At 42.8% G+C, this 24,107-nt stretch overlaps 3 protein-coding genes across 3 annotated transcripts in view; all 3 read left to right on the forward strand.

The window, feature by feature from the left end:
• SPAST (spastin) overlaps positions 1-5,863 on the forward strand; it is a 118,090-nt gene extending 112,227 nt beyond the window's left edge. The window contains exon 17 of the mRNA XM_082248942.1: positions 5,723-5,863. Within this exon, the coding sequence (XP_082105068.1) occupies positions 5,723-5,845 (123 nt within the window). The 3' untranslated portion in view covers positions 5,846-5,863. The remainder of the gene's footprint in view (positions 1-5,722) is intronic.
• HNRNPU (heterogeneous nuclear ribonucleoprotein U) overlaps positions 1-24,107 on the forward strand; it is a 458,517-nt gene that overhangs the window by 369,697 nt on the left and 64,713 nt on the right. The window lies entirely within an intron of this gene.
• The window catches only part of EIF4A3 (eukaryotic translation initiation factor 4A3), a 31,186-nt gene continuing 23,620 nt past the window's right edge, over positions 16,542-24,107 (forward strand). Inside the window, exons 1-2 of the mRNA XM_082252353.1 lie at positions 16,542-16,831; positions 23,985-24,057. Coding sequence (XP_082108479.1) covers positions 16,657-16,831; positions 23,985-24,057 — 248 coding nt within the window. The 5' untranslated portion in view covers positions 16,542-16,656. The remainder of the gene's footprint in view (positions 16,832-23,984; positions 24,058-24,107) is intronic.

Genomic DNA, 24,107 nt, shown 5'->3' on the forward strand with positions numbered 1-24,107 from the left:
TGCAGTTTTGATTGCTTTCAAGTGCAATGGAGGGATTTGCATATAGACCCCAGATCTCCTCCATAAAGAGTACCTGTCATGTGCCTATTGCTATCGCAGGGACGTTTACATTCTTCTTGACAGCAATAAGGCCCTGTTCACAACCCACCCCAAGTAGTGTTTGTACCTATAGGTAAGCCTGTGATAAGGCTTACCTATAGGTACTGTTAATATCTCCTAAACTTGCACAGTTTAGGAGAAATTTACATTGCATGCAGCCAATGACGTTATCAGCACATGCCCTCTGAATGAACCCGTATGCCCTGTGCCGTGAACGGCGTCTCCCGGGGCATGCACGGGAGTGACGTTATCACTGCTCCGGCCAATCAGGTGGCCGGATGAGGCGAACCCGGAAGTGAGACGGCTGAACATGTCAGCCATGTTACCAGTGAGCGGCCGGTGCTGCGGGGGCTTCGTTCTAAGGTAAGTATTTCGATGCATACTAGCTCATTATGCCTTTGTCTTTCAGGTTTTCTTTTCTTTTTTTTTTTTTCTGAGGATTACAACCTCTTTAACATAAAATGTACCGATCAGAGTGCCCCTTAACATAAAATAAGGGGCATGCTGATGGGCACATATTATGTTAGTGGGCTTACGCTGATGGGCACATATGTTAAGGGGGCACTCTGATGAGTACACCTGATGTAAGGGGGCACACTGATCTGAATACCTGATGCAGGGTGGCACTGTGATGGCACCACCTGATGTAAGGGGGCACTCTGATGGGGACTCCTGATGTAAAGGAGCACTCTAACCTGATTTGATGGGTACAAATGATATAAGGGGGTACTCTGATGATGGCACCTAATGTAAGGGGGCCTGATGATGAAGAAACCTGATGTAAGGGGGGCACTCTGATGGGGACATCTGATATAAGGGGGTACCCTGACAGTGGCAACTGTTTTATGGGGGGGCCCAATGTAATGAATCACTCTGGTAGGGGCACCTGATGTAAGGGGGAACACTATTGGGGACAGTTACAGAGTATTACCAGAGCGTGTGGGGAAAACTGTAAGAAAAACATCATAGAGAGTGGCTGTGCCAAAAAAAGGAAAGTATAAGCATACAATCTTTCATGGAACAGACTTGAGATTCGGACCTCGAACCAGAAGAAAATTTTAGTGACCGGACCTCCTTGAATTTTAATTCACTACCCTTGCTCTAGGGTCTCTGCTTTAAAAAACATATATAATGTTTGGGGGTTCTAACGAATTTTCAAGCAAAAAAAACAAACAAACCGATTTTCACATGTAAACAAAGTGCCAGAAAATGCCTGGTCTTTAAGTGATTAACTTGTGTGTGTCACCTTGTGAGTCTGTACCAAGGCCAAACATTTCAAGGTATGGAAACTTCTGATCAGGGCGTTCTAGGTGATTATCTGTTATAATTAAAAAAAAAAAAAAAAGCCAATCTATGTTTATAAATGGCTTCAGTTGATCCCTATCCCTAAATAAAAAAAATTTTTTTGGTTATCAATCACATCTTCATTATCAGCCAAAATTTCACGATCTCTGCCAGGGTATGCAAACTTTTGAGCACAACTGTATACTCTTTGCTATAATAATGGCTCTGTTCACAGCCCCCTTTCCCCCAAAGATAAATTTTTTTAGACACTTGTATAAAAAATGTTCTCGGAAGACTTCAATCAGTAAACCTACTTTATGGGATGTTCATTCAGAAGATCACAGTTAAAAACCTTGATAGATTTTATTAAGCTCAATACAATCTAAATATGCATGGCTTCCCAAATCCACATGCATAAATCATATGCTGCACATGATTATATTATGTTTAAGCCATATACTGCTCTAATGTGGTTATACACTGCTCAAAAAAAATTAAGGGAACACTTTGATAACATATCAGATCTTAGCGGGGGAAAAATCTCATGCTGGATATCTATACTGATATGGACTGGGTAATGTGTTAGGAAGGAAAGGATGCCACATTGTTTCATGGAAATGAAAACGATCAACCTACAGAGGGGCTGATTTCAAAGACACCCAGAAAATCAAAGTGAAAAATGATGCAGCAGGCTAGTCCATTTTGCTGAAACTTCATTGCAAAATGGTACTCAGTAGTTTGTATGGCCCCCGACGTGCTTGTATGCATGCCTGACCACCTTGGGGCATGCTCCTAATGAGACGACAGATGGTGTCCTTGGGTATTTCCCCCCAGATCTGGACCAGGGCATCATTGAGCTCCTGAACAGACTGAGGATCAACCTGGTGGCGCCAGATGGACCGAAACATAATGTCCCAGAGGTGTTCTATTGGATTTAGGTCAGGTGAGCGTGGGGGCCATTCAATGGCATCAATTCCTTCATCCTCCAGGAACTGGCTGCATACTCTGGCCACATGAGGCCGGGCATTGTTGTGCACCAGGAGGAACCCAGGACCCACTGCACCAGCATAGGGTCTGACAATGTGTCCAACGATTTTAGTCAGGGTGCCATTGTCTAGCCTGTAGAGGTCTGTGTGTCCCTCCATGGATATATATATATATATATATATATATATATATATATATATATATATATATATATATATATATATAATATGCCTCCCCAGACCATCACTGACACACCACCAATCCGGTCAAGCTGAATGATGGTACAGGCGGCATAATGTTATCCACAGCTTCTCCAGACCCTTTCACACCTGTCACATGTGTTCAGGATGAACCTGCTCTCATCTGTGAAAAGCACAGGGTGCCAGTGGCGGACCTGCCAATTCTAGTGTTCAATGGAAAATGCCAATCAAGCTCGCCGGGCAGTTAGCACAAGGCCCACTAGAGGACGTTGGGCCCTCAGGTCACGCTCATGAAGTCTGTTTCCTAATATTTGGTCAGACATTTACACCAGTGGCCTGCTGGAGGTCATTTTGTAGGGTTCTGGCAGTGCTTATCCTGTTTCTCCTTGCACAAAGGAGCAGATTCCAGTCCTGCTGATGAGTTGAGGACCTTCTGTGGCCCTGCCCAGCTCTTCTAGAGTAACTGCAAAAAAAAAACAAAAAAAAGGGGCGCACCGACCTAGCGCATTATCCTCAATACAGGCTTTATTAATAGAACATAAAAATGGCTACTCACAAACGCAGGTGAAAATCAATCACATCAAACTCAGGAACCTGGTGGCTCTAAGGAAGAGTTTTATGCCTCGAAACCCGTCATCTTAATGAGACTATGGACACCTGTATGGACTACTTCTGATACTCAAGTTCATGAGTTTGATGTGATTGATTTTCACCTGCGTTGGTGAGTAGCCGTTTTTATGTTTTATTAATAAAGCCTGTATTGAGGATAATGCGCTAGGTCGGTGCGCCCTTTTTTTTGTGTTTTTGTTTGCAGTATTGTTGGACTGCCCCAGTCCTTTAGGGCAGCAAGACCTTAGCCATCCGAGACGCCATTTATAAAGTCCAGTCGGTAAAGCAGTTGGGGAAGCCTCGTTTTCTGAGCGCAGGAGAAAGGTGGTTCATTCACCACATTTTGTTTGGAGCTTCTAGAGTAACTGCCTGTCTCCTGGAATCTCCTCCATGCTCTTAAAACTGGCGGGAGACATGGCAAACCTTCTGGCAATGGCACATATTCATGTGCCTTCCTGGAGGAGTTGGACTGCCTGTGCAACCTCTATGGGGTACAGGTATCTCCTCGTGCTACCAGTAGTGACACTGACTCCAGCCAAATGCAAAACTTGTGAAAAACAGTCAGAAAATGTGTAGGGGAAAAAAGTGAGTAGAGTTTGTATCATTGTTGCCCAACTAGTGCACCTGTTGTTAATTTCATTACCACCAAAGCAGCTTAAACTAATTAACAACCTCCTCTGCTACTTAACTGACTTGATCAATATCCCAGGAGTTTAATTGACTTGATGCTATACTCTGATTAAAAAGTGTTACTTTAATTTTTGTTGAGCAGAGTATATTGTCATTATTCTAAGGCTACATTCACACCGGCGATTAGGGGTGTCACAACAACCAGTGACTCCTCCTTGCACTGCTCAGTCTTTTGGCTTCTGCTCAGTCTGCTGGAAAGATTGCAGCCACAACTGTCAGAAGAATTGTTCAGGGTACAACTGAAAACCCCCAGGTAACTTCAGTAGAAATGCAGGTTGCCGAGTTTTATTGTGATTTACATGAACCTGCATTGCTGGACAACATGATGGATGATCGTTGTACAATGTGATACATTTTTTTCAAACTTTTTTTATTATTATTTATTTTTTTTAAATAAAAGACTTGTCAAACATTTGGGTGTTTATTTCTAGGGTACATTCTTTTCTTTCTTTCTTTTTTTTTAATTGTATTTTTTATTTTTTACCCTTTACTCATTCCCGTGGGAAGGGCAGTATCTGGGGCCCCCTTATTTTTAAAGGGGGCTTCTAGATTCTGATAAGCCTGCAGATCCCCACAACCACTTGGCCGGGGTTGTGGGGAAGAGGCCCTTGTCCTCAACATTGGAACAAGGTGCTTTGCCCCCCTGGCAAAATGCCCCACCCCATGTTGAGGGCATGTGACCTGAAATGGTTTAGGAGTGTGGTGAATGCTTACCCCCCCCCCCCCCCTTAGACTATCAGGCTGCATGCTCAGGTAAGGGTCCATTATGGAACTTGGGGGGGGGGGAGACCTTTTAATAAGGTTGTCTTTTTGTTTTTTTAACATATGCCTGCTTCTTTGTTTTGTTGGAGAACCACTGCTAAATGTTTCACTTTCCACTGCAGCCTTCAATAAAATAAGGTGTAAAAATGAATTAAATACTGCAAAATTAAATTTAAAGTATGCATTATTTAACAAGCATTTTTGATGAATTTATAGCTTTAAAAAAAAAAAACAATGCATGCGTTAACCAGTTTAACCCAACATTTCATATTCCTGATATTGTATGTTGTACCATGTACTTGTGTTAAAAAGTATCCTGTTCTCTTTGCATTGCTTCCTTTGTGTAAAATACCTGATGATCCTGCCAGTTCCAATGTTTTTTCTATTTCAAGTTGACCACACTAGGCACAGAAGCCCAACAATCCCAGTGTGGTCAGTTTTCTTGCTGTGCTGGGAGAATCGTCTGCTTGTCTTCCAATGATCAGAATTGTGCTGACACGCCTCCCTGCACAGCCATTCACTGAGATCAGTGTAATGCTTTTTCTCCACCCCCACCTCTCTAAGCCAATAATGCAACTGAGAACAGAGATTATTTGATCACTTATTTAAAAAAGTATTTGTTTTTTTCTCCTACATAAAAAAGACGCCTTGCCTTTTATTTCTATTTAAAACTGCTTACTTTTTTATACAGTACAGGACACAAGTCCCTTCCTTCTGCTACCTGATCAACTGCTATTGCTTGGTAAAAAAACAAAATACTGTAGCTTAACAGATTGGGTGAGGTTATTTGGGTACGCTAGGGGTTGTAGTGTCCAAACTCCTTTTGACAGTGTCCAATATCCTTAAGGTAGCCGCATATAACCCAGGGTCTGATAACTAGCCCTGTGTCCTGTACTCTACTTCAAAATAAGAAATTTTACAGGTAAGTCAGAATTCCCATTTTGCATTTTTCCCATTTTGTATGGACACAGAAATGTGATGGGTCCCTGATTGTTCCCAGTTCTGGGATTCGCCTAATTCACAAATGATAATTGTCCACAAGTGACTGAATTGTGAAAGGAAATAACAGTGTATTTTTTCTTTTATTTCAGATGCGTAATATCAAATATTCGGACTTCCTGTCCTCATTAAAGAAAATAAAGTGCAGTGTTAGTTCTTCTACCCTGGAATCATACATTCGATGGAATAAAGAATTTGGCGATACCACAGTTTGAAAGACAAAACTCTTGCTAAATGGCAAATGTGATCCTGGAAGCCTTTGGAGAGATTTCATTTAAAACTGGAACCTAAAAGAAATTAAAAAAAAAAAAAATGACGCTCACCTGTGTGCACTAAATCTTTAGAAACCTAATAGAGAAGTGAATCGATAATGCTTTTAAATGGCGTATTAACAGGATGTTTCAGTTTTACTTATATGGGGCTCTCTGTCATCCAAGTCTGCTGAAAGATTGCCCTTACCAGATCAGCACTGACTTTACTAGATGGTGTAGTGGCAACTTTCATGTTATGCTGAGTTAATGAGCTCAAAAGGAATACTGGGTGTAGGAAGATCTGTGCCTTGAGTACAAGTTCCAGGTTTTTTTTTTTTTTGTGCCTGCCCATCTTTCTAATAACCTAATACTTCCTTGGTATTTACCAACTGTGACTGTTTGTAAATGTGTGTATTCATTCTGCAATATGAAGGCTAAAGAAAATATTTGCTCTGCCAGAGTGGTGGCGATTTGCTAAATGTGCCAAAGAAAACCTTGTGGTGGCACAGAAAATGAAAAGTGAACTTAAAAGCACATGAATACAATATGAAGAAGCTAGCTTGTTGTGTTATATGTTCTTCTTCAGCCCTGTAGCTCTCCTCACATGGGAATGTCTAGCGGGATGCGGTTTGTCAGATTCTATCTCCGTTTAATTCTAGCATCTTGAAAAATGCATGATTATATATTTTGACAGTTTTGCTAATTGAATTTTTTTAAAATAACTTTCCAAAAACATGACTATGTAAGATTGTTGAAATTGTTCTGCCATTTTTGAACTATAAACGGCTAAAAAAAAAAAAAAAAAGGTTTTAGAAATCATACTTGATGATATTATGCTGCTTTGTTGTGTTACATCATAGGGAAGAATCTAAATCATGTGGAAGCCTATTTAAGTGCTATAAACGGGGATTTCTGTTGGCCATGAAGTTGACCGCTTTCTCTGTTATAAGTTATAGGGCTGAACAGGAAAATGTTTCTTGGTTCCCGATCAATCTAGTGATGCAATGAAAAGCAAATGTATAGAAAAAAATTACTTGGGGACATGACCTTGATGTATGTTTTGGTCATAGAAATCTGTTGACTCAGATTTTCTGATGTTTCCCTTTGTAGATCAAATAAAAGTAATTTCTGAAAGGTGCAGAACCTCGTTTTTACAATATCTCCTCTTTAAATCTTGACTAGAGTAAACACAATTACTTTTTTATTTTCCTTTGGAAGGATATAATTTTCTTTATGGTTTACATTAATGTGTGAAATATAGTAGCATTGTCTCAAGGGTTTGGAATATAAATAGAGCAGTGTGGAAGAGCCTATTATGTTTTTTTGCTTCTTGAAATTGATACACTGAACATTGTTCTAAAATGAAATTAAAGTTGTGTTTTATACAGAAATCCAGCTTGTTTAAATTTTTGGATTTTTTTGTGTTGATGTTTCTAGTTTTGTAGAGAGAAACTGTGGATGGAAAGGGGTGCTAACAGTTAAGTATATATCTATGAACTTGGAACAGAAAACTGAGTGTACTGGGCAGTGCATATAAAACGCGTGTACTAAAAAAAATAATTAGTTACTTGATTAGATCATATCGCCAACAAAACCCAACCAGTGGAAAGCCAAGTCACACGTAACAGTTGCTTGAAACTACCTAGGTAACCAGCAAAACTAGATGCAAGCAGTAATTGATTCTCTGAAGTGGTCACTGCAGTACTCTAAACGAAGAAAGCGACAAGGTTGTCCCAACAGCTGGTACAAAGTGGGGACTGAAGTTATAAGCTGGGTAGTAAAAGTACCTCCCAGGGTTCGCATGGTCATGAAAAACCTGGAAAAGTCATGGAATTTTAAAATGGCTATTTCCAGGCCTGGAAAAGTTTTGGAAAATAATTTAACCCACAAAGTTTTGGAAAAGTCATGGAAATTTGTTTCACAATCACTGTATATTCGAATATGCAGAAGAGAGGGAAAGGCGCCACTCAGTGTAACAGATGTAAATAATTTTATTAACACATATTAAAAACTTACATGGAGGTAAGCGCTTATCTTCATAGCTCGGCGTCCTTCCGGGTCCACCGTGTTTCCATCCCTGAGGCTGGCCAGCGGCCGGGAGATGACCCTAGGGGAGAACCAATCAGGGGACTGTCAGATCGAGGGAGCGGTGAAGCGCTTACCTCTCTGGAAGGCCGCACGAATGTGATGATGCGGGGGGCGTTAACCGGTTTCGGAGCATGCGTGAACCGCTCCTTAACACATGCTCCGATACTGGTTACCGCCCCCCAACCCCCCCCCCCCCCTTCATCACGTTCGTGCGGCCCTCCAGTGAGGTATGCACTGGCCAGCCTCAGGGACGGAAACACCACAGACTCGAAAGGAAGCCGAGCTATGAAGATAGACGCTTACCTCCATGTAAGTTTTTAATATGTGTCAATAAAATTATTTACATCTGCTACACTGAGTGGGGCCTTTCTCTCTTTTCTGCCTGTTCGTGGGACTGTTGTCTCGGCCTAACAAAGAGCTGCCCTCGGTGTAAGTGCCGCATTTGTGCATCTGTGCCATCCATACCAGTCTGGCTGCACCTTATCCATCATGACTGTACACTACAAAGCTTGTCATTTATTTTAGTAAAAATATGCTGGGTGTAACATGGGTTTTTTTCTTATTTAACATGTATACATAGACATTTCATGAAAAATTAGGTCATGAATATTTACTTGAAGTCATGGAAATGTCATGGAACAGTCATGGAATTTTATTGGTAAAAATGTGTACGAACCCTGTCCTCCACTATATTGATTTGCCCCTTCATCAGAGAAGTGAGGTACTGGATTGCCTGTTCAAATTGACGGGGAGTGACTGTGAAATGGCTCTCAAATTGCTCTATAGTGTCAAAAGGAAATGGAGTAAAGAAATCCTCAGCTGTAATTTTCCAGGTGGCCCAGTCGGTTTACCTGCTACATTCTAAGCCACAAACTTGCATGCACATAAAGAGCTGGCAAACGTTTAGTGGGTCCTTGAAAGCAGGCAAAACAGCACATTAGGGTGGATGAATCTCCCTTGATGCCAGCACCTATAACAGCAGGGGAGAGAATTACTGTGCAAATAAATATACAAGAAATAAATTGAAAAAAATCACACACAGGAGGAAAGTGACTGGAAAAATGAATAGGAGCATATTTTTGATATTTGCAGAGTTTACGTATGTGAAGAGTTTTTGTGACATGTGCCTTTATATCTAGAGAACACCTACTCACAAATATTAATGGTAGAGGTTTCCAGATCAAATAATTCCTGAACTTTTTTTTCCTCATATGCAATTTGTTTAACCACTTGCCTACTGAGCACTAAAACCCCCTTCCTGGGCAGGCCAATTTCCAGCTTTCAGCGCTGTCACACTTTGAATGGCTTTTGCGCGGTCATGGAACACTGTACCCAAATTAAATTTTTATTATTTTGTTTTCATTCATTGACTGACACAGCTCCTGATCTTCTTGACCATTGAAATATAGTGCCCCCTACAGGAGTAGGACACTAGGAAGAAAAAGAACTAAACTACGCCTATGGGCAGTCCCAGCAGGTATACTTCCCCTCTCTGCTATAGGTACTCAGTTTCTTTCTGCCTAGTCAGGAGTAAGGACCTAGTTCCTTACTCCTGACTATTGACATATTCCCTTATTGACAGATGCTTGAGTCATTGGGGATGTCCAGTCCAGTGGGATCCAAGGGGCGCCCGCGAGATTCCTGCATGCCATCGTTGTTTCTAGCGGCACCCATAATTTATTTGATGCATCATGGCACCAGTTCAATATACTAGCGCCATGGCTTTGTAATATAAAGCTACGTCAGGGAGGCCAACACCACCATCCAGTTTGTCTGTGGAGAACATCGTAGGCCAGTCTAGGGTGTCTGTCCTTCCATACAAAAGTGAGAAATGCTCTACGTAGTCGCTTAAAAAAAACTTGTAATATTATGGGTACAGTAGATAGGACATAGGAGGCGTTAAGCTTTGGTTGCGACAATCACGTTGATTCTTGCAGTGGGACCTGGGTGGAACCCAGGTGCCATCGTTCGGTGTGTTTCTGGAGCGGAAGAGAGCTGTTCAGCCTCCAATCCGGGAAATCAATCGGTGGAGCGTCAAGAGTCTCCACAAAGTGTTGTAGATCATCTTTGGTGCGGAGGATGGCTGTTTGCTCATTCCGAGAAGCCTTTAAGCGGAAAGGAAAGCCTCAGCGGTATTTGACATCCACTTTGTGGAGAGCTTCAAGGAGAGAATGAATGGCACGTCTTTGCATAAGAGTGCGCCTGGATAGGTCAGGGAACCGAGAAAGCTGAGCACCATCATAAATTTTGTGCATTTTGTGATTTGTTGATGCCACCATTAATTTAAAAATTCAACCAACCAGGCCTTCAATTTCTCCTCATATTGTTACAGAAAGGAATTTTAGTTGCTGTGAATTTGCCTTTCTTTCCGGGAATTTTCTTTTCTTGCACTCATGTGCATTTCTTTTTCGATTGTATTTCTCGCATGATTATCCCATCATTGATTAGAAAATGGTTTGTTTTTTAAACATTTTCCAACATGTCTGATCATTCAAATTCGATGACTGCACGAAAATCGGCCTTGGCTGCCGCCCACTAATGGTGTGAAATTCGAACGAAAATTATTTTTCGAAATTCGACCTATGTAAGGCCAGCCTAAGGTCCAGAGATCGGAAGTTAACATGCCTATAAAGTCCATAATTCCTTCCAATTGTATACACTATACTAATGTGAAGAAGAAGTTCTTTATTCGTACATACAAAGGTACAAGGTACAGCAGGATGGATTCTCTATAAAAAAGCACGTGGAATTTGTGTGAAATGCATCTACCATATCCATCATGCTGTACCTTTATACCTTTTGTATGTACAAATAAAGAACTTCTTCACTGAACTTCCTCGTGAAGTGCGACCAATTTCTTCAGGCATGCTGTTTGCCGCACCAACCTTGGATTGTAGACACATGCTCAACTGAGCGGTGTTACTCCTCTCTATACTACACTGTACTAATGACACTGGCAGGGGAGGGGTTAACATCAGGGGCAATCAAAAGGTTAAATATGTTTCCTGGGAGTGCTTGCTAACTGTGTGGGGGAGGTGCGTTGACTGGGGGAGGACAGAAATCTGTGTTCCTGCTTAGCAGAAACACAAGATCTTCATCTTCCTCTCTGACAGAAAGGTAATCTGCCTTGTTAACATAGGCAGACCGCTGTTCTGCCTCTCTCGGGAATGATCGCTGGCGAAGATAAAGTCCACCGGACCCCGCTGATTGGCTCCCGCTCTGTTCAATCACAACGGGAGCAGGTCGCAGGCGGCGCGCCCCAAACCCAGAAAGAATAAAGACATACATGATTGTGTGCTGAAGAGCCGCCCTGCTGCAGTATATGTTTGGGGCAGGGGGTTTGGAAGTAGTTAAATACAGTATAAAATGTCTGACACCTTGCTTGGGGTTTTATTGCTGCCTGTATTGTTATTGGGGAGATGTCCCCTCATTTCCTGTCAGGATAATGGTTGCAGTAAATCTAACAATGGGACATGAGGCTAAATCAAATGACTGAAACACCTAATGTGGTTACAACTCCTCATACAGTGCATTGCGAAAGTATTCGGCCCCCTTGAACTTTTTGACCTTTTGCCACATTCCAGGCTTCAAACAAAGATATAAAACTGTAATTTTTTTTGAAGAATCAACAAGTGGGACACAATCATGAAGTGGAACAAAATTTATTGGATATTTCAAACTTTTTTAACAAATAAAAAACTGAAAAATTGGGCGTGCAAAATTATTCAGCCCCTTTTACTTTCAGTGCAGCAAACTCTCTCCAGAAGTTCAGTGAGGATCTCTGAATGAACCAATGTTGACCTAAATGACTAATGATGATAAGTAGAATCTACCTGTGTGTAATCAAGTCTCCGTATAAATGCACCTGCACTGTGATAGTCTCAGAGGTCCGTTTAAAGCGCAGAGAGCATCATGAAGAAGAAAAGGAACACACCAGGCAGGTCCGAGATACTGTTGTGGAGAAGTTTAAAGCCGGATTTGGATACAAAAAGATTTCCCAAGCTTTAAACATCCCAAGGAGCACTGTGCAAGCGATAATATTGAAATGGAAGGAGTATCAGACCACTGCAAATCTACGAAGACCTGTCCGTCCCTCTAAACTTTCAGCTCATACAAGGAGAAGACTGATCAGAGATGCAGCCAAGAGGCCCATGATCACTCTGGATGAACTGCAGAGATCTACAGCTGAGGTGGGAGACTCTGTCCATAGGACAACAATCAGTCGTATACTGCACAAATCTGGCCTTTATGGAAGAGTTGCAAGAAGAAAGCCATTTCTTAAAGATATCCATAAAAAGTGTCGTTTAAAGTTTGCCACAAGCCACCTGGGAGACACACCAAACATGTGGAAGAAGGTGCTCTGGTCAGATGAAACCAAAATCAAACTTTTTGGCAACAATGCAAAACGTTATGTTTGGCGTAAAAGCAACACAGCTCATCACCCTGAACACACCAACCCCACTGTCAAACATGGTAGTGGAATTATCGTGGTTTGGGCCTGCTTTTCTTCAGCAGGGACAGGGAGGATGGTTAAAATTGATGGGAAGATGGATGGAGCCAAATACAGGACCATTCTGGAAGAAAACCTGATGGAGTCTACAAAAAACCTGAGACTGGGATGGAGATTTGTCTTCCAACAAGACAATGATCCAAAACATAAAGCAAAATCTACAATGGAATGGCTCACAAATAAACATATCCAGGTGTTAAAATGGCCAAGTCAAAGTCCAGACCTGAATCCAATCGAGAATCTGTGGAAAGAACTGAAAACTGCTGTTCACAAACGCTCTCCATCCAACCTCATTGAGCTTGAGCTGTTTTGCAAGGAGGAATGGGCAAAAATTTCAGTCTCTCGATGTGCAAAACTGATAGAGGCATACCCCAAGCGACTTACAGCTGTAATCGCAGCAAAAGTTGGCGCTACAAAGTATTAACTTAAGCCCCATACACACACGCAGATCGTCGTCATACAAACGTCGGCGGACGAAAGATCTGCCGATTGTATGCGTGTTAGTATGGTGCCTCCGACAGCTGTCTGCACACAATCTGCGGACAAGAGTCTTTCTTGCAAACATGAAAATTTTTGTCTGCGGACACCAGAACGGACAATTGTTTGCCTGTCAGTACAGAAATCAGCCGACAGACCGCAGATTTGCAAGACTGGGCATGCTCAGAAAATAAAAAACACAGGGAAAGTTAACCATTACATGACATCACTTCTGCAGTCAGCTGAAGTCTGCGGACAAAATTCTTGTGCTGTCCTTGTGCTGTCTTTGCACTTTTCAACAGACACCGACATCCCGGGGAGAAAAGACGAACATTTGTATGACGACGATCTGCGTGTGTGTATGGGGCTTTAAGGAGGCTGAATAATTTTGCACGCCCAATTTTTCAGTTTTTTATTTGTTAAAAAAGTTTGAAATATCCAATAAATTTTGTTCCACTTCATGATTGTGTCCCACTTGTTGATTCTTCAAAAAAAAAAAAAAATACAGTTTTATATCTTTATGTTTAAAGCCTGAAATGTGGCAAAAGGTCGAAAAGTTCAAGGGGGGCGAATACTTTCGCAATGCACTGTATATATACTGAACAAAAGTATAAAAGCAGCACTCATTTTTGCCCCCATTTTTCATGAGCTGAACTCAAAGATCTAAGTAAACCGGGATTCATCCGTGAAGAGAACACCTTCGATGATGAACTGCAGTCAGGTAGAGACCCCGATGAGGACGACGGGCATGCAGATGAGCTTCCCTGAGACAGTTTGTGCAGAAATTATTTGGTTATGCAAATCGATCGTTTCAGCAGCTGTCTGAGTGGCTGGTCTCAGACGATCTTGGAGGTGAAGATGCTGGATGTGGAGGTCCTGGGCTGGTGTGGTTACATGTGGTCTGCGGCTTTGAAACCGGTTGGATGTACTGCCAAATTCTCTGAAACGCCTTTGGGGACGGATTATGGTACAAAAATTAACATTCAATTCATGGGCAACAGCTCTGGTGGACATTCCTGCAGTCAGCATGACAATTGCACGCTCCCTCACAACTTGAGCCATCTGTGGCATTGTGCTGTGTGATAAAACTGCACATTTTAGAGTGGCCTTATATTGTGGCCAGCCTAAGGCACACATGTGCAATAATTATGCTGTCTAACCACTTGCAGATCGCCCGCCACAGATATACTGCTGCAGGCTGGGCAAATTGCCCATTAGCCAGCAGGGAAGCCGGTCCATGGGGCCGATGGCCGCGATTGCCGCTGGGCACCCACGATCACTCCCCGTGGAGAGAGAACAGCGGTCTGCTGTTGTAAACACACAGCAGACTGTTCTCTCAGGAATCAATACAGAGCTCATGTGTTTCTCCCATTTAGGATCACAGGTCCCTGTGTTGATTCCACAAGCCCATCCCCCTCGCAGTTAGAAAACACCCCTAGGCATACACCTATCCAGTGATGGGGAACCTTGGCACCCCAGATGTTTTGGAACTACATTTTCCATGATGCTTAACTACACTGCAGAGTGCATGAGTATCATGGGAAATGTAGTTCCAAAACATATGGGGTGCCAAGGTTCGCCATCACTGACCGATTGCCCCTGAGTTAACCCCTTCTCTGCCAGTTTAATTATTACAGTAACGGTGCATATTTTTAGCACTGATTACTGTGGTAATGTCACCGGTCCCCCCAAAAATGTCAGGGGTCCGATCTGTCCACCGCAAATGCCCAGTCTTGCTAAAAATCACAGATTGCCGCTATTACTAGTAAAAAATATAAATAAAAATGAGATAAATCTTTCCCCTAGTTTGTAGAAGTGATAACTTTTGCGCAAACCAATCAAACTACGCTTGTTTTTTTTTTTTTTTTTTACCAAAAATATGTAGCAGAATACAAATTGGCCTAAAATGATGAAAACATTTGATTTTTACATTTTTTTTTATTGCTAATGTTACATAGCAGAATGTGTAAAAAAATATAGTTTTTTAGAATTGTCGATCTTTTTTTTATAGCGCAAAAAATAAAAATCGCAGAGGGGATCAAATACCACCAAAAGAAGGTTATATTTGTGGGAAAATAAGAACATAAATTGTATTACTGTACAGCGTTGCACGACCACACAATTGTCTGTTAACCACTTAAGCCCCAGAAGATTTTACCCCCTTCCTGACCAGGGCCTATTTTGCGATTCGGCACTGCGTGACTTTAACGGACAATTGCGCGGGCGTGTAACACTGTACCTAAAGGAATTTGACGTCCTTTTTTTCCCACAAACAGAGCTTTTTTTGGGTGGTATTTGATCACCTGTGCGATTTTTTGATCATGCGCTATAAACAAATAAAGAGCGTCAATTTTGCAAAAATAACAATATTTTTCACATTTTTTTTATATGAAATTCCCCAAAAAAATGTAAAAATCACATTTTTTTAACATTTTTGGCCAATTTGTTTAATGCTACATATGTTTGGTAAAAAAAAAAAATTGCAAAAAGCGTATTTTGATTGGTTTGCGCAAAAGTTATCGCGTTTACTAACAAAGGGAAAGATTTTTGTCATTTTTGTTTTTTTTTAACGCGTAATGGCGGTAATCTGCGATTTTTTTTTTTACGGTACTGCGACATTGCGGCGGACAGATCGGACCCTTGACTGACATTTTTGACACTTTTGGGGTTACCAGTGACATTACTACAGTAATCAGTGCTATAAATATGCACTGTTACTGTAAAATTACACTGGCAGTGAAGGGGTAAACTTTTTTTGAGAGGGAGGGGCTATGTGTGTCCCTAGGGGCGTGATTCTAACTGTGATTGGCTGTGGCTTGAGCTGTAGGAACAGTGATCAACGGTCCTACATAGTAGAACCGTATGATCACTATTCATACACAGGGGAGAATGACAGGCGGCTTTGTTTACACTAGCCGCCTGACTTTCTCCCTCTCCACCGACGATCACGAGTGACCAGCGGACGATCGGGTCCGCCGGTCACACGCGCGGGGGGTCTGTGACCGCGCCTCCGGCGGCGCGCGCTCACTCCTGAGACCCTCACAGGCTAGCGACATAGTACTACGTCGCTTTGCCTGTGAGGGGTCGGCAAGCGGTTAAAGTATCGCAGTGTCAAATCGCAAAAAAATGGCCTTTTCATTAAGGGGTAAATCAGCATCTTGATATGCCACACCTGTGAGGTGGATGGATTATCTCAGCAAAGGAGAAGCGCTCACTAACACAGATTTGTGAACAATATTGAAGAGAAATAGGCCTGTTTACATAGAAACAGTCTTAGCTATTTGAGTGCAGCTCATGAAAAATAGGGGAAAAAACAAGTGTTTCATTTATAATTGTGTTCAGTGCACATATCTCCTCTTCTCCAAGCGCTTTCCTGCTTGCTCTGGAAGCATAAAACCTGACACAGATCTCAAGCACTTACTGCCCAACCCACAGCCAGAAACAAAACACACTTCATACATGTGCTGCGCAATCAAACTGCGCAATTCTCTGAGACATAACAAAAGCAAAGCGACCTAAAATGGCGCCCAGTGACCTCCACCGTTCTCGCGTTGTTTCAGGGAGCGCGGTTACGTGACGCGCTGACGTGTCTGTTTCCGTCTGTACGTGCTGGTGGCTGCTGGGAAAAGGATTGGGTCTGCGGCGGGCTGTGGATTTACTGCACGTTTCAGTCTTGCTGGTATCGGGCCTGTGAGAAAGAATGGCGAGCGCAGCGGTAGCTGGTGGGGTGACCAGCGGGTCCAGCCGCAAGAGGCTTATGAGGGACGAAGACATGACGAAAGTGGAGTTTGAGACCAGCGAGGAGGTGGATGTAACTCCTACCTTCGATACCATGGGGCTGCGGGAGGACCTGCTGCGGGGCATCTATGCCTATGGTGAGAGAGAGGAGGGGGGAGACTGCATTTCTATGGCCGGTTCTAGCGCACGTGGCTGTGTGCATCTTTCTTAGCAGGCTATGGGGAATATGACCCCACTGTGTTCTGCTATTGCCTGCATTCATGGAGCACATTGTATGGGCTGTAGTTTATTTTTGCTGTGTCCCTGTTGGGGAAATTTCATTGGTTGTGAAGGCAAAAGCTTTAAGCTGAGGAAAATTCCCCTCTTAGGACAAGATCGGAAAATCGTACAAAAAATGGCGCTTTTCGAAGCGCTGGCACGATAATCTGATCGTTGGATAACATCGGCTCTCAAACGCTGTGTACTGATGGGACGAGCATGAAAATGTTTCTCGTTCCATACCAGATTGTACGATATTTGTTTAACCGATTGCCAACCGCCCGCCCGCCGCATATATACTGCAGCAGGCTGGCTCGGCTGCACGAATCGCCGTACCTGTACGGCCATCCCGGGGTCGCCCCCCCCCCCCATTTGCCAGTGGGGAAGCTGATTCATGGAGCCAGCGGCCGCGATTGCCGCCGGGCACCCGCGATCGCTCCCTGCGGAGAGAGAACGACGGACTGCTGTTGTAAACACAGCAGACCGTTGTTCTCTCAGGAATCAATTCAGAGCAAGCCCATCCCCCTCAGTTAGAAAATGCCCCCTAGGCATATATTTAACCCTTTGATCAGCTCTGGGTTAAACAGGAAGTAAACCCTCCTCTGACACTTGTACCTATAGGCAAGCCTATGATGAGGCTTACCTATAGGTACTGTAAATATCTGCTAAACATGTACCGTTTAGGAGATATTTACCTTTGATGCATCCAGTGACGTCACTGGCGCATGCGCTCTGAAGGAACGGCCGCTCGTGCCGTTCCTTCAGAGCCCCGTGCCGTGACCGTTGGCTCCCGCGCGCGTGCGCGAGAGTGACGTCACCGCGGCTCCGGCCAATCAGATGGTCGGATGCCGTGATCCCGGAAGACGGGCGACTGAACATGTCGCCCGTCATACAGGTGAGTGAGCGGCACGGCGGGGGCTCGTTCTAAGGTATTTCATAATGAGCTAGTATGCGATGCATACTAGCTCATTATGTGTTTGTCTTGCAGGGTGTGAAAGAAAAAAAAAAAGTTTACAACCTCTTTAACCCCTTCCCTGCCAGTGTCATTATTGCAGTAACAGTGCGTATTTTTAGCACTGGTTACTGCAGTAATGTCATTGATCCCCCAAAAATGTCAGTTAGGGGTCCGATCTGTCCGTCGCAGTATAAATATCGCTGATTGCCATTACTAGTGAAAATGACATTAATCTTTCTCCTAGTTTGTAGGCATGATTACTTTTGCGCAAACCAATCAAAATCCGCTTATTGGGCTTTTTTTTTTAACCTAAAATATGTAATGGAATACAAATTGGCTTAGCGCCGGTTCACATTGCAGCGACGCTACTTCGGGTGGCGACCTCCGAGGTCACGGTGCGAGCAGCGCGCCGCGGCCTTGGAGCGGCCGCCACGGACTTCATAACATTGAAGTCTATGGCGGTCGCTTCCGGGTCGCCCCAAAGAAGCTCCGGACCCTTTTTCTAGGTCGGAGCGACTTGTGTCTCTCCTATTAGAACGGGTCCGCAGCTTCCCTATGGGAGGCGACCTGTGAGGCGACCAGGTCGCCTCACAGGTCGCCCTAGTGTGAACCGGCACTTAAAATGACAAAATTTGTTTTTGTTTTCTCCTTTTTTTTTATTTTTATTTTTTTTAATTAACCATTTGAAATAAAGTGCCTGTGACTAGGATTACACCCCCCCCCTCTGTCATGGATTACCCCTGGGTACTGCGGTGGGTACTGATGGCTGCTGAATATATTGTATATTAAACTGCTAACCAAAATTAAAAGAAAAGAAAAAAAAGCTGCTAGCACATCAACTGACATGAGTTGTAAATAGATTGGATAAAAAAATGCAGCGCTAAACCAGGTGGATAAATATGTAAATAAGTAAACATTCATAAAGTGATCAGATGTATATCATCTGTAACAAGCGTGACTTATAGTGATCAAATGTGTTGCCACATATAAATGCAAAGGATAAAAAGTTCATAAAATAAGTCCCAAGTGAAAACAGAAAAAAATGTGCATCCAAATTCATAGATGACGGTGAATCGTGACAGGGATCCCCACACCAAAGATCAAAAAATGCGCTCACCAGAGTGTATGGACCCAAAATACCCTATAGTATATGGGCCATACAAGCTGGTATTGCTGTATACGTCCAAGAAAAGGCTGGATAATCGGGAAGGTAGCCAGAGCATCTCAAATGAAGCCGTGGATCTCTCACAGTCATACATGGAGGAACAAGCCAGACAAAACCGACATAGTGTAAAACTGCTAAAAACTTTTATTTAAAAAGACAGAGACCCTTAAATGCATCCAGTGGACATAGGCATGTAATACAGAAACTGATGGCATAAATGACGTTACTGATGGCATAAATGACGTTTCTGACGCGCTTCCTCTAAACAGACATAATCATAGGAAGCTGCCATGTCACGCTTGTTACAGATGATATACATCTGATCACTTTATGAATGTTTACTTATTTACATATGTTAACATATTTATCCAAGCAATCAATTCAGCCAAGCGCTCACTCCGAAGGGGAAGACTGGCGTCCTGCTCTCCTCAGGCGGGGAACTCCAACTGAGATACATAAGAGAAAGAAAAGGAGGCGCAACACCTAGTGCATTACCCGTGGTCACCGTGTAAAATGTTTTATTAAAATGCCAAATGCATACTCACAGACGAGAAGAATATAAAATCGCATTAAAAGATTCCACCACAGATGAAATGGAACACGTCCTTGTTGATGAGACCGCTAACTCGTTTCGGGAGTCAAGCTCCCTTCATCAGAGCTCTGATGAAGGGAGCTTGACTCCAGAAACGCGTTAGCGGGCTCTCATCTACAAGGACTTGTTCCATTTCATCTGTGGTGGAATCTTTTAATGCGATTTTATATTCTTCTCGTCTGTGAGTATGCATTTGACATTTTACACGGTGACCATGGGTAATGCACTAGGTGTTGTGCCTCCTTTTCTTTCTCTTTTTTAACATATTTATCCACCTGCTTTAGCGCTGCATTTTTTTATCCAACCTATTTACAACTGATGGCTGGTTGGTGGGTACTGCTGCGGTTACTGCTGGCGAAGTAGGATGAGTGGCCCAGAGCCGATGCTTCCTGCAGCTCTGCTCTCCTTGGTCCCCTCTCACAGGCGGAGTGCATTTGATATCACTCTGCCTGTGACACTGTGACAGAACGGAGCCGGAACTACACGGGAAGCATCGGCTCCATTCTGTCAGCTGAGCTCTGACACAGACAGCCGTGCATCCCAAGTCTCTGGCATGTCAGCTGCAGCTGTCTGTGTCATAGACCCATCTAACACTGAGAATCGTCAACATTCAGATTGAGATCGTAGTGGGGGGGGGGAATCGAGATCGCAATTCCTATACAATTAATCTTGCGGCTCAAGCGGAAATTTTCCTCTCGCCCTCCCTGCAATCTTCTGGGACACGTCGCAGGTCCCAGAAGGTTGACCGGCACTCAGGACGCGCAAGCGAAATTCGCATTTGCGCGGTGCCCACTCGGCTGTGGAACCGCAAACTCTCACATCCGGGTGCCCACACTAGTGATGCCGGCGCTGCAGGGAGAAGAGGGAGAGAATTGAGGCTCCCGCTGGCTGCATCGCTGGATCCTGGGACAGATGTGTGTGTTTGTTCAGTCAGCAGCTACACTTTTTGGAACTTGGTTGAACTGCTTTAAAGAGGTTGTTAACCTGGGGGAAAAAAAACAACCTGTAAGACAAAAGCATAATGAGCTAGTATGCATCACATACTAGCTCATTATGAAATACCTTAGAACCAAGCTTTCTCAGCGTTGCCCGCACAGCGCTGAGACAGCGAATATCTTCCCCAGTGTTCCCTGGTGTGTGTTCCTGGTTTGCAGGCTCCAGCGCTGTAAAAGGAAGGCCAGAGCATGCGCGCGGGAGCCGTCTGTTTGCGGCTGAAGGTTTGGCGCGGTGAGCCGGACCTTCAGCGCGCATTCGCGCCGATGACTTCATTGGCTGCATGCACTCTGAATACCTCGTAAACATTGCAAGTTTAGGAGATATTCACAGTACCTACAGGTAAGCCTTATTATAGGCTTACCTGTAGGTACATTTAAAAAGAGAGAGTTTACTTCCTCTTTAAAGGTGCCAGGCAGAAAATCATGTTGGACGAGTAGTACCTTTATCAGGTGCAGGCACTGTTGGGTATCCCGACAACCGTTGAAGTGGGGGAACTGAGTGATTTCTCTTATTCAGCACCATAGGCAAAAAAACTTTTTTCCTTTTTAGATAAAGGTCTGTACACACGACCAGAAAATCGTACAAAAATACTACTTTCAAAGTGATCATACGATAATTTGATCGTTAGTGCAGAGCTTTTGAGAGCCGATCACGACAGTTCATCTGATATTATCCGATGGGACAAGCACAAAATGCTTTCTCGTTTGATACCAGATCATACGATTTTCACTTAATCAGCACAGTTGTCCAAAAATACAATACAAACAGTGCATATTATTTAGCACTGATCACTGTATTGATGTCACAGGTCCCCAAAAAGCGTCACTTAGTGTCAGATTTGTCCACCGCAATGTCGCAGTCCCGCTAAAAATCTCTAAACGCCGCCATTACTAATAAAAACAAAAAAAAAAATAAAGTCCAAAAATCTATCCAATAGTTTGTAAACGCTCTAACTTTTGCACAAACCAATTAATATACGCTTTTTTAATTTTTTGTTGGGAATGATTCATAGCATAAAGTAAAAATTTTGTGTTTTTTTTTTTTTTTGTTTATCGCGCAAAATCAAAAAAAAAAACACGCAGATGTGATCAAATACCACCAAAAGAAAGCTCTATTTGTGGGGAAAAAAAGACCATAAATATTTGGGTACAGTGTTTCACGACCATGCAATTGTTAAAGCAACGCAGTGCTGAAAATGGCCTGGTCATTATGGGGGTAAAACCTTCCGTGGTTAAGGATACAGTATTCTGTTGCAGGGAACTTCAGGTGTGAGACTAATGGGATCTCTTAAAATTGCAAGTCCAGCCAAAACTCCTATTGGTTTTTATTTCTATCCAGTGCTTCCTTAAGGCCAGTACACACCATAAGAAAATTGTATGAAAGTCTGTTTGATGAGCATTCGGCTGACTATCTGATCGTTAGTATGGTGCTTCCGAAAGCCAATTCCGACTGTTCAGATGTCAAAAACTGAAGGTGCAGGCTTGAAAACTTTTATCGTATGTGAATGATTTTCGTTTAGTTAGTAGAGTTTTCATCCGAAAAAAAAATCAGAAGAACAAGACTACACATGCTCTGAAATGAAAGAATACATTCAGATAAAAAAAACCTTCTGGGAGCAGCAGCCCCCCTAATATCTACCTAAGCCCTATCTTTAGCCAGTGATGTTGCAAGAGAGACTCGCCTGTCCGGGACTCTCCCTCTCGATTGGCTGAGACAGTCAATGAAAGCCAGTGAGGGGGGAGAGGCGGCAGGACAGAGCCGAGGTTTCATGCCTGAATGGTCACAGAGCAGCGGCTCAGCTCGCTGGTGTGGGGGCAGGAGGGAGGAGCCATGAGCGACGGATCCAAGAAGGAGGATTTGGGCTGCTCTGTGCAAAACCACTGCACAGAGCAGGTAGGTAGAACATGTTTGTTATTTTTAAACAAAAAAATGTAGTTTTAGTATCACTTTAATTTTAAAGGGTAGGTGTGCTTTTGCACACTTAAGCTGGATACACACTATACAACTTTTGTTGTTCGATTTCCTTTAGATTTACCTTCAACTATGTAGTGCAAGGGCATGCCTGATTGCATACAAATTGAAAGTGTTTAGATTTGACCTCATATTATATGGTTTTGGTAAATCTAAAGACTATTGTATAGTGTGTATGGCCCATTAGTCAGCTCTGCAGTAGTTTATTTATAACTATTAAAACAGGGCTTGACAAATTTGCCTGAAATCTAGGAGCCAGCTAAAAAAGTTAGGAGCCAGTTTTTTTTTTTTAAACTAACAACCAAGCTTTATTTAATAAAACGGATACTAAATTTACACATAAATGCGACTAGAACCCCACTCTCCTCTATAGCGCAATTGGATGGAAACCGACTGTCTGTCTTTTTCCATCCGATGCCATCTGATCCGATCCTCCGATTACCGCTCCATAGAGGAGAATAAGGGGTCCGATCAGGTCTGTCTGAAAAACTGACAGGCGGACCCGATCAGACAGCCTGTGTGAAAGGGGCCTTCGGCTGTATATATAATATAAACATTCTTTTTTTTTTTCAATTCTTATTAAAAAAAAAATGATATATAATATATATATATATATATATATATTTTTTTTTTTTTTTTTTTTTTTTTTAATAAGAATTGAAAAAAAAAAAGAATGTTTTATTTTTTTTTTTTTTTAATAATTAAAAAAAAGAAAAAATGCATTATTATTTATTTTTTCTTTAATTGAAAAAATAAATTAATAATAATAACCACACTCCCTGTCCACTTACCTTTAAGCAAAGGTAACTGGACAGAGAGATGAAGCCTGCAAAAACGTCCCATCTCCTTCCAAAGAGCAGATGAGAAGGAAGGCATTGAGAACATGCATTACTCCCGGCCACCACAAGAGGGCGCCAGTTCCCCTAGCCTCTCATCTAACAGAAGAAGGCCGAAAAGCCGGGGCCTCAATTTATGGACGGCGTGGAAGTCCGTGCACTCGGGAAAGAAGGTGGGGGCGCAAAAGGGACAGGACAGCTCCTGCAGGGCCCCCCAGGCGCCAGGTCGCTAATTCTAGTCGCAAATGCGACCTGGCGCCCGGGGTTTGTCGAGGCCTGAATTAAAATCACTTCACGTTAAATATGAGATATACCTTATGGTATATCTATCTTGCCTAGCATCAATCAGAAGAAGACATTACAAATTATAGATACAAATGTATTAACGCTGGCCCTTTGAGCAGCCTTATGTCATCCTTCGAAATGTTCAATAAAGTTTCTGAATTGCTGAAGTGTGTTGAAACCCTATTTCCGATGTTCATTGTGAGAAATCCATTAATGATTGCATTTCTTTCAGGGTTTGAGAAACCATCAGCTATCCAACAAAGAGCAATCAAACAGATTATCAAAGGAAGAGATGTAATAGCACAGTAAGTGACAGACTTTATCTAAATTCTTTTGCACTGTCTAGTGCAGCCTT

This window comes from Pelophylax lessonae (assembly GCF_965119305.1).
Source record: "Pelophylax lessonae genome assembly, chromosome: 3".
NCBI lineage: Eukaryota > Metazoa > Chordata > Amphibia > Anura > Ranidae > Pelophylax > Pelophylax lessonae.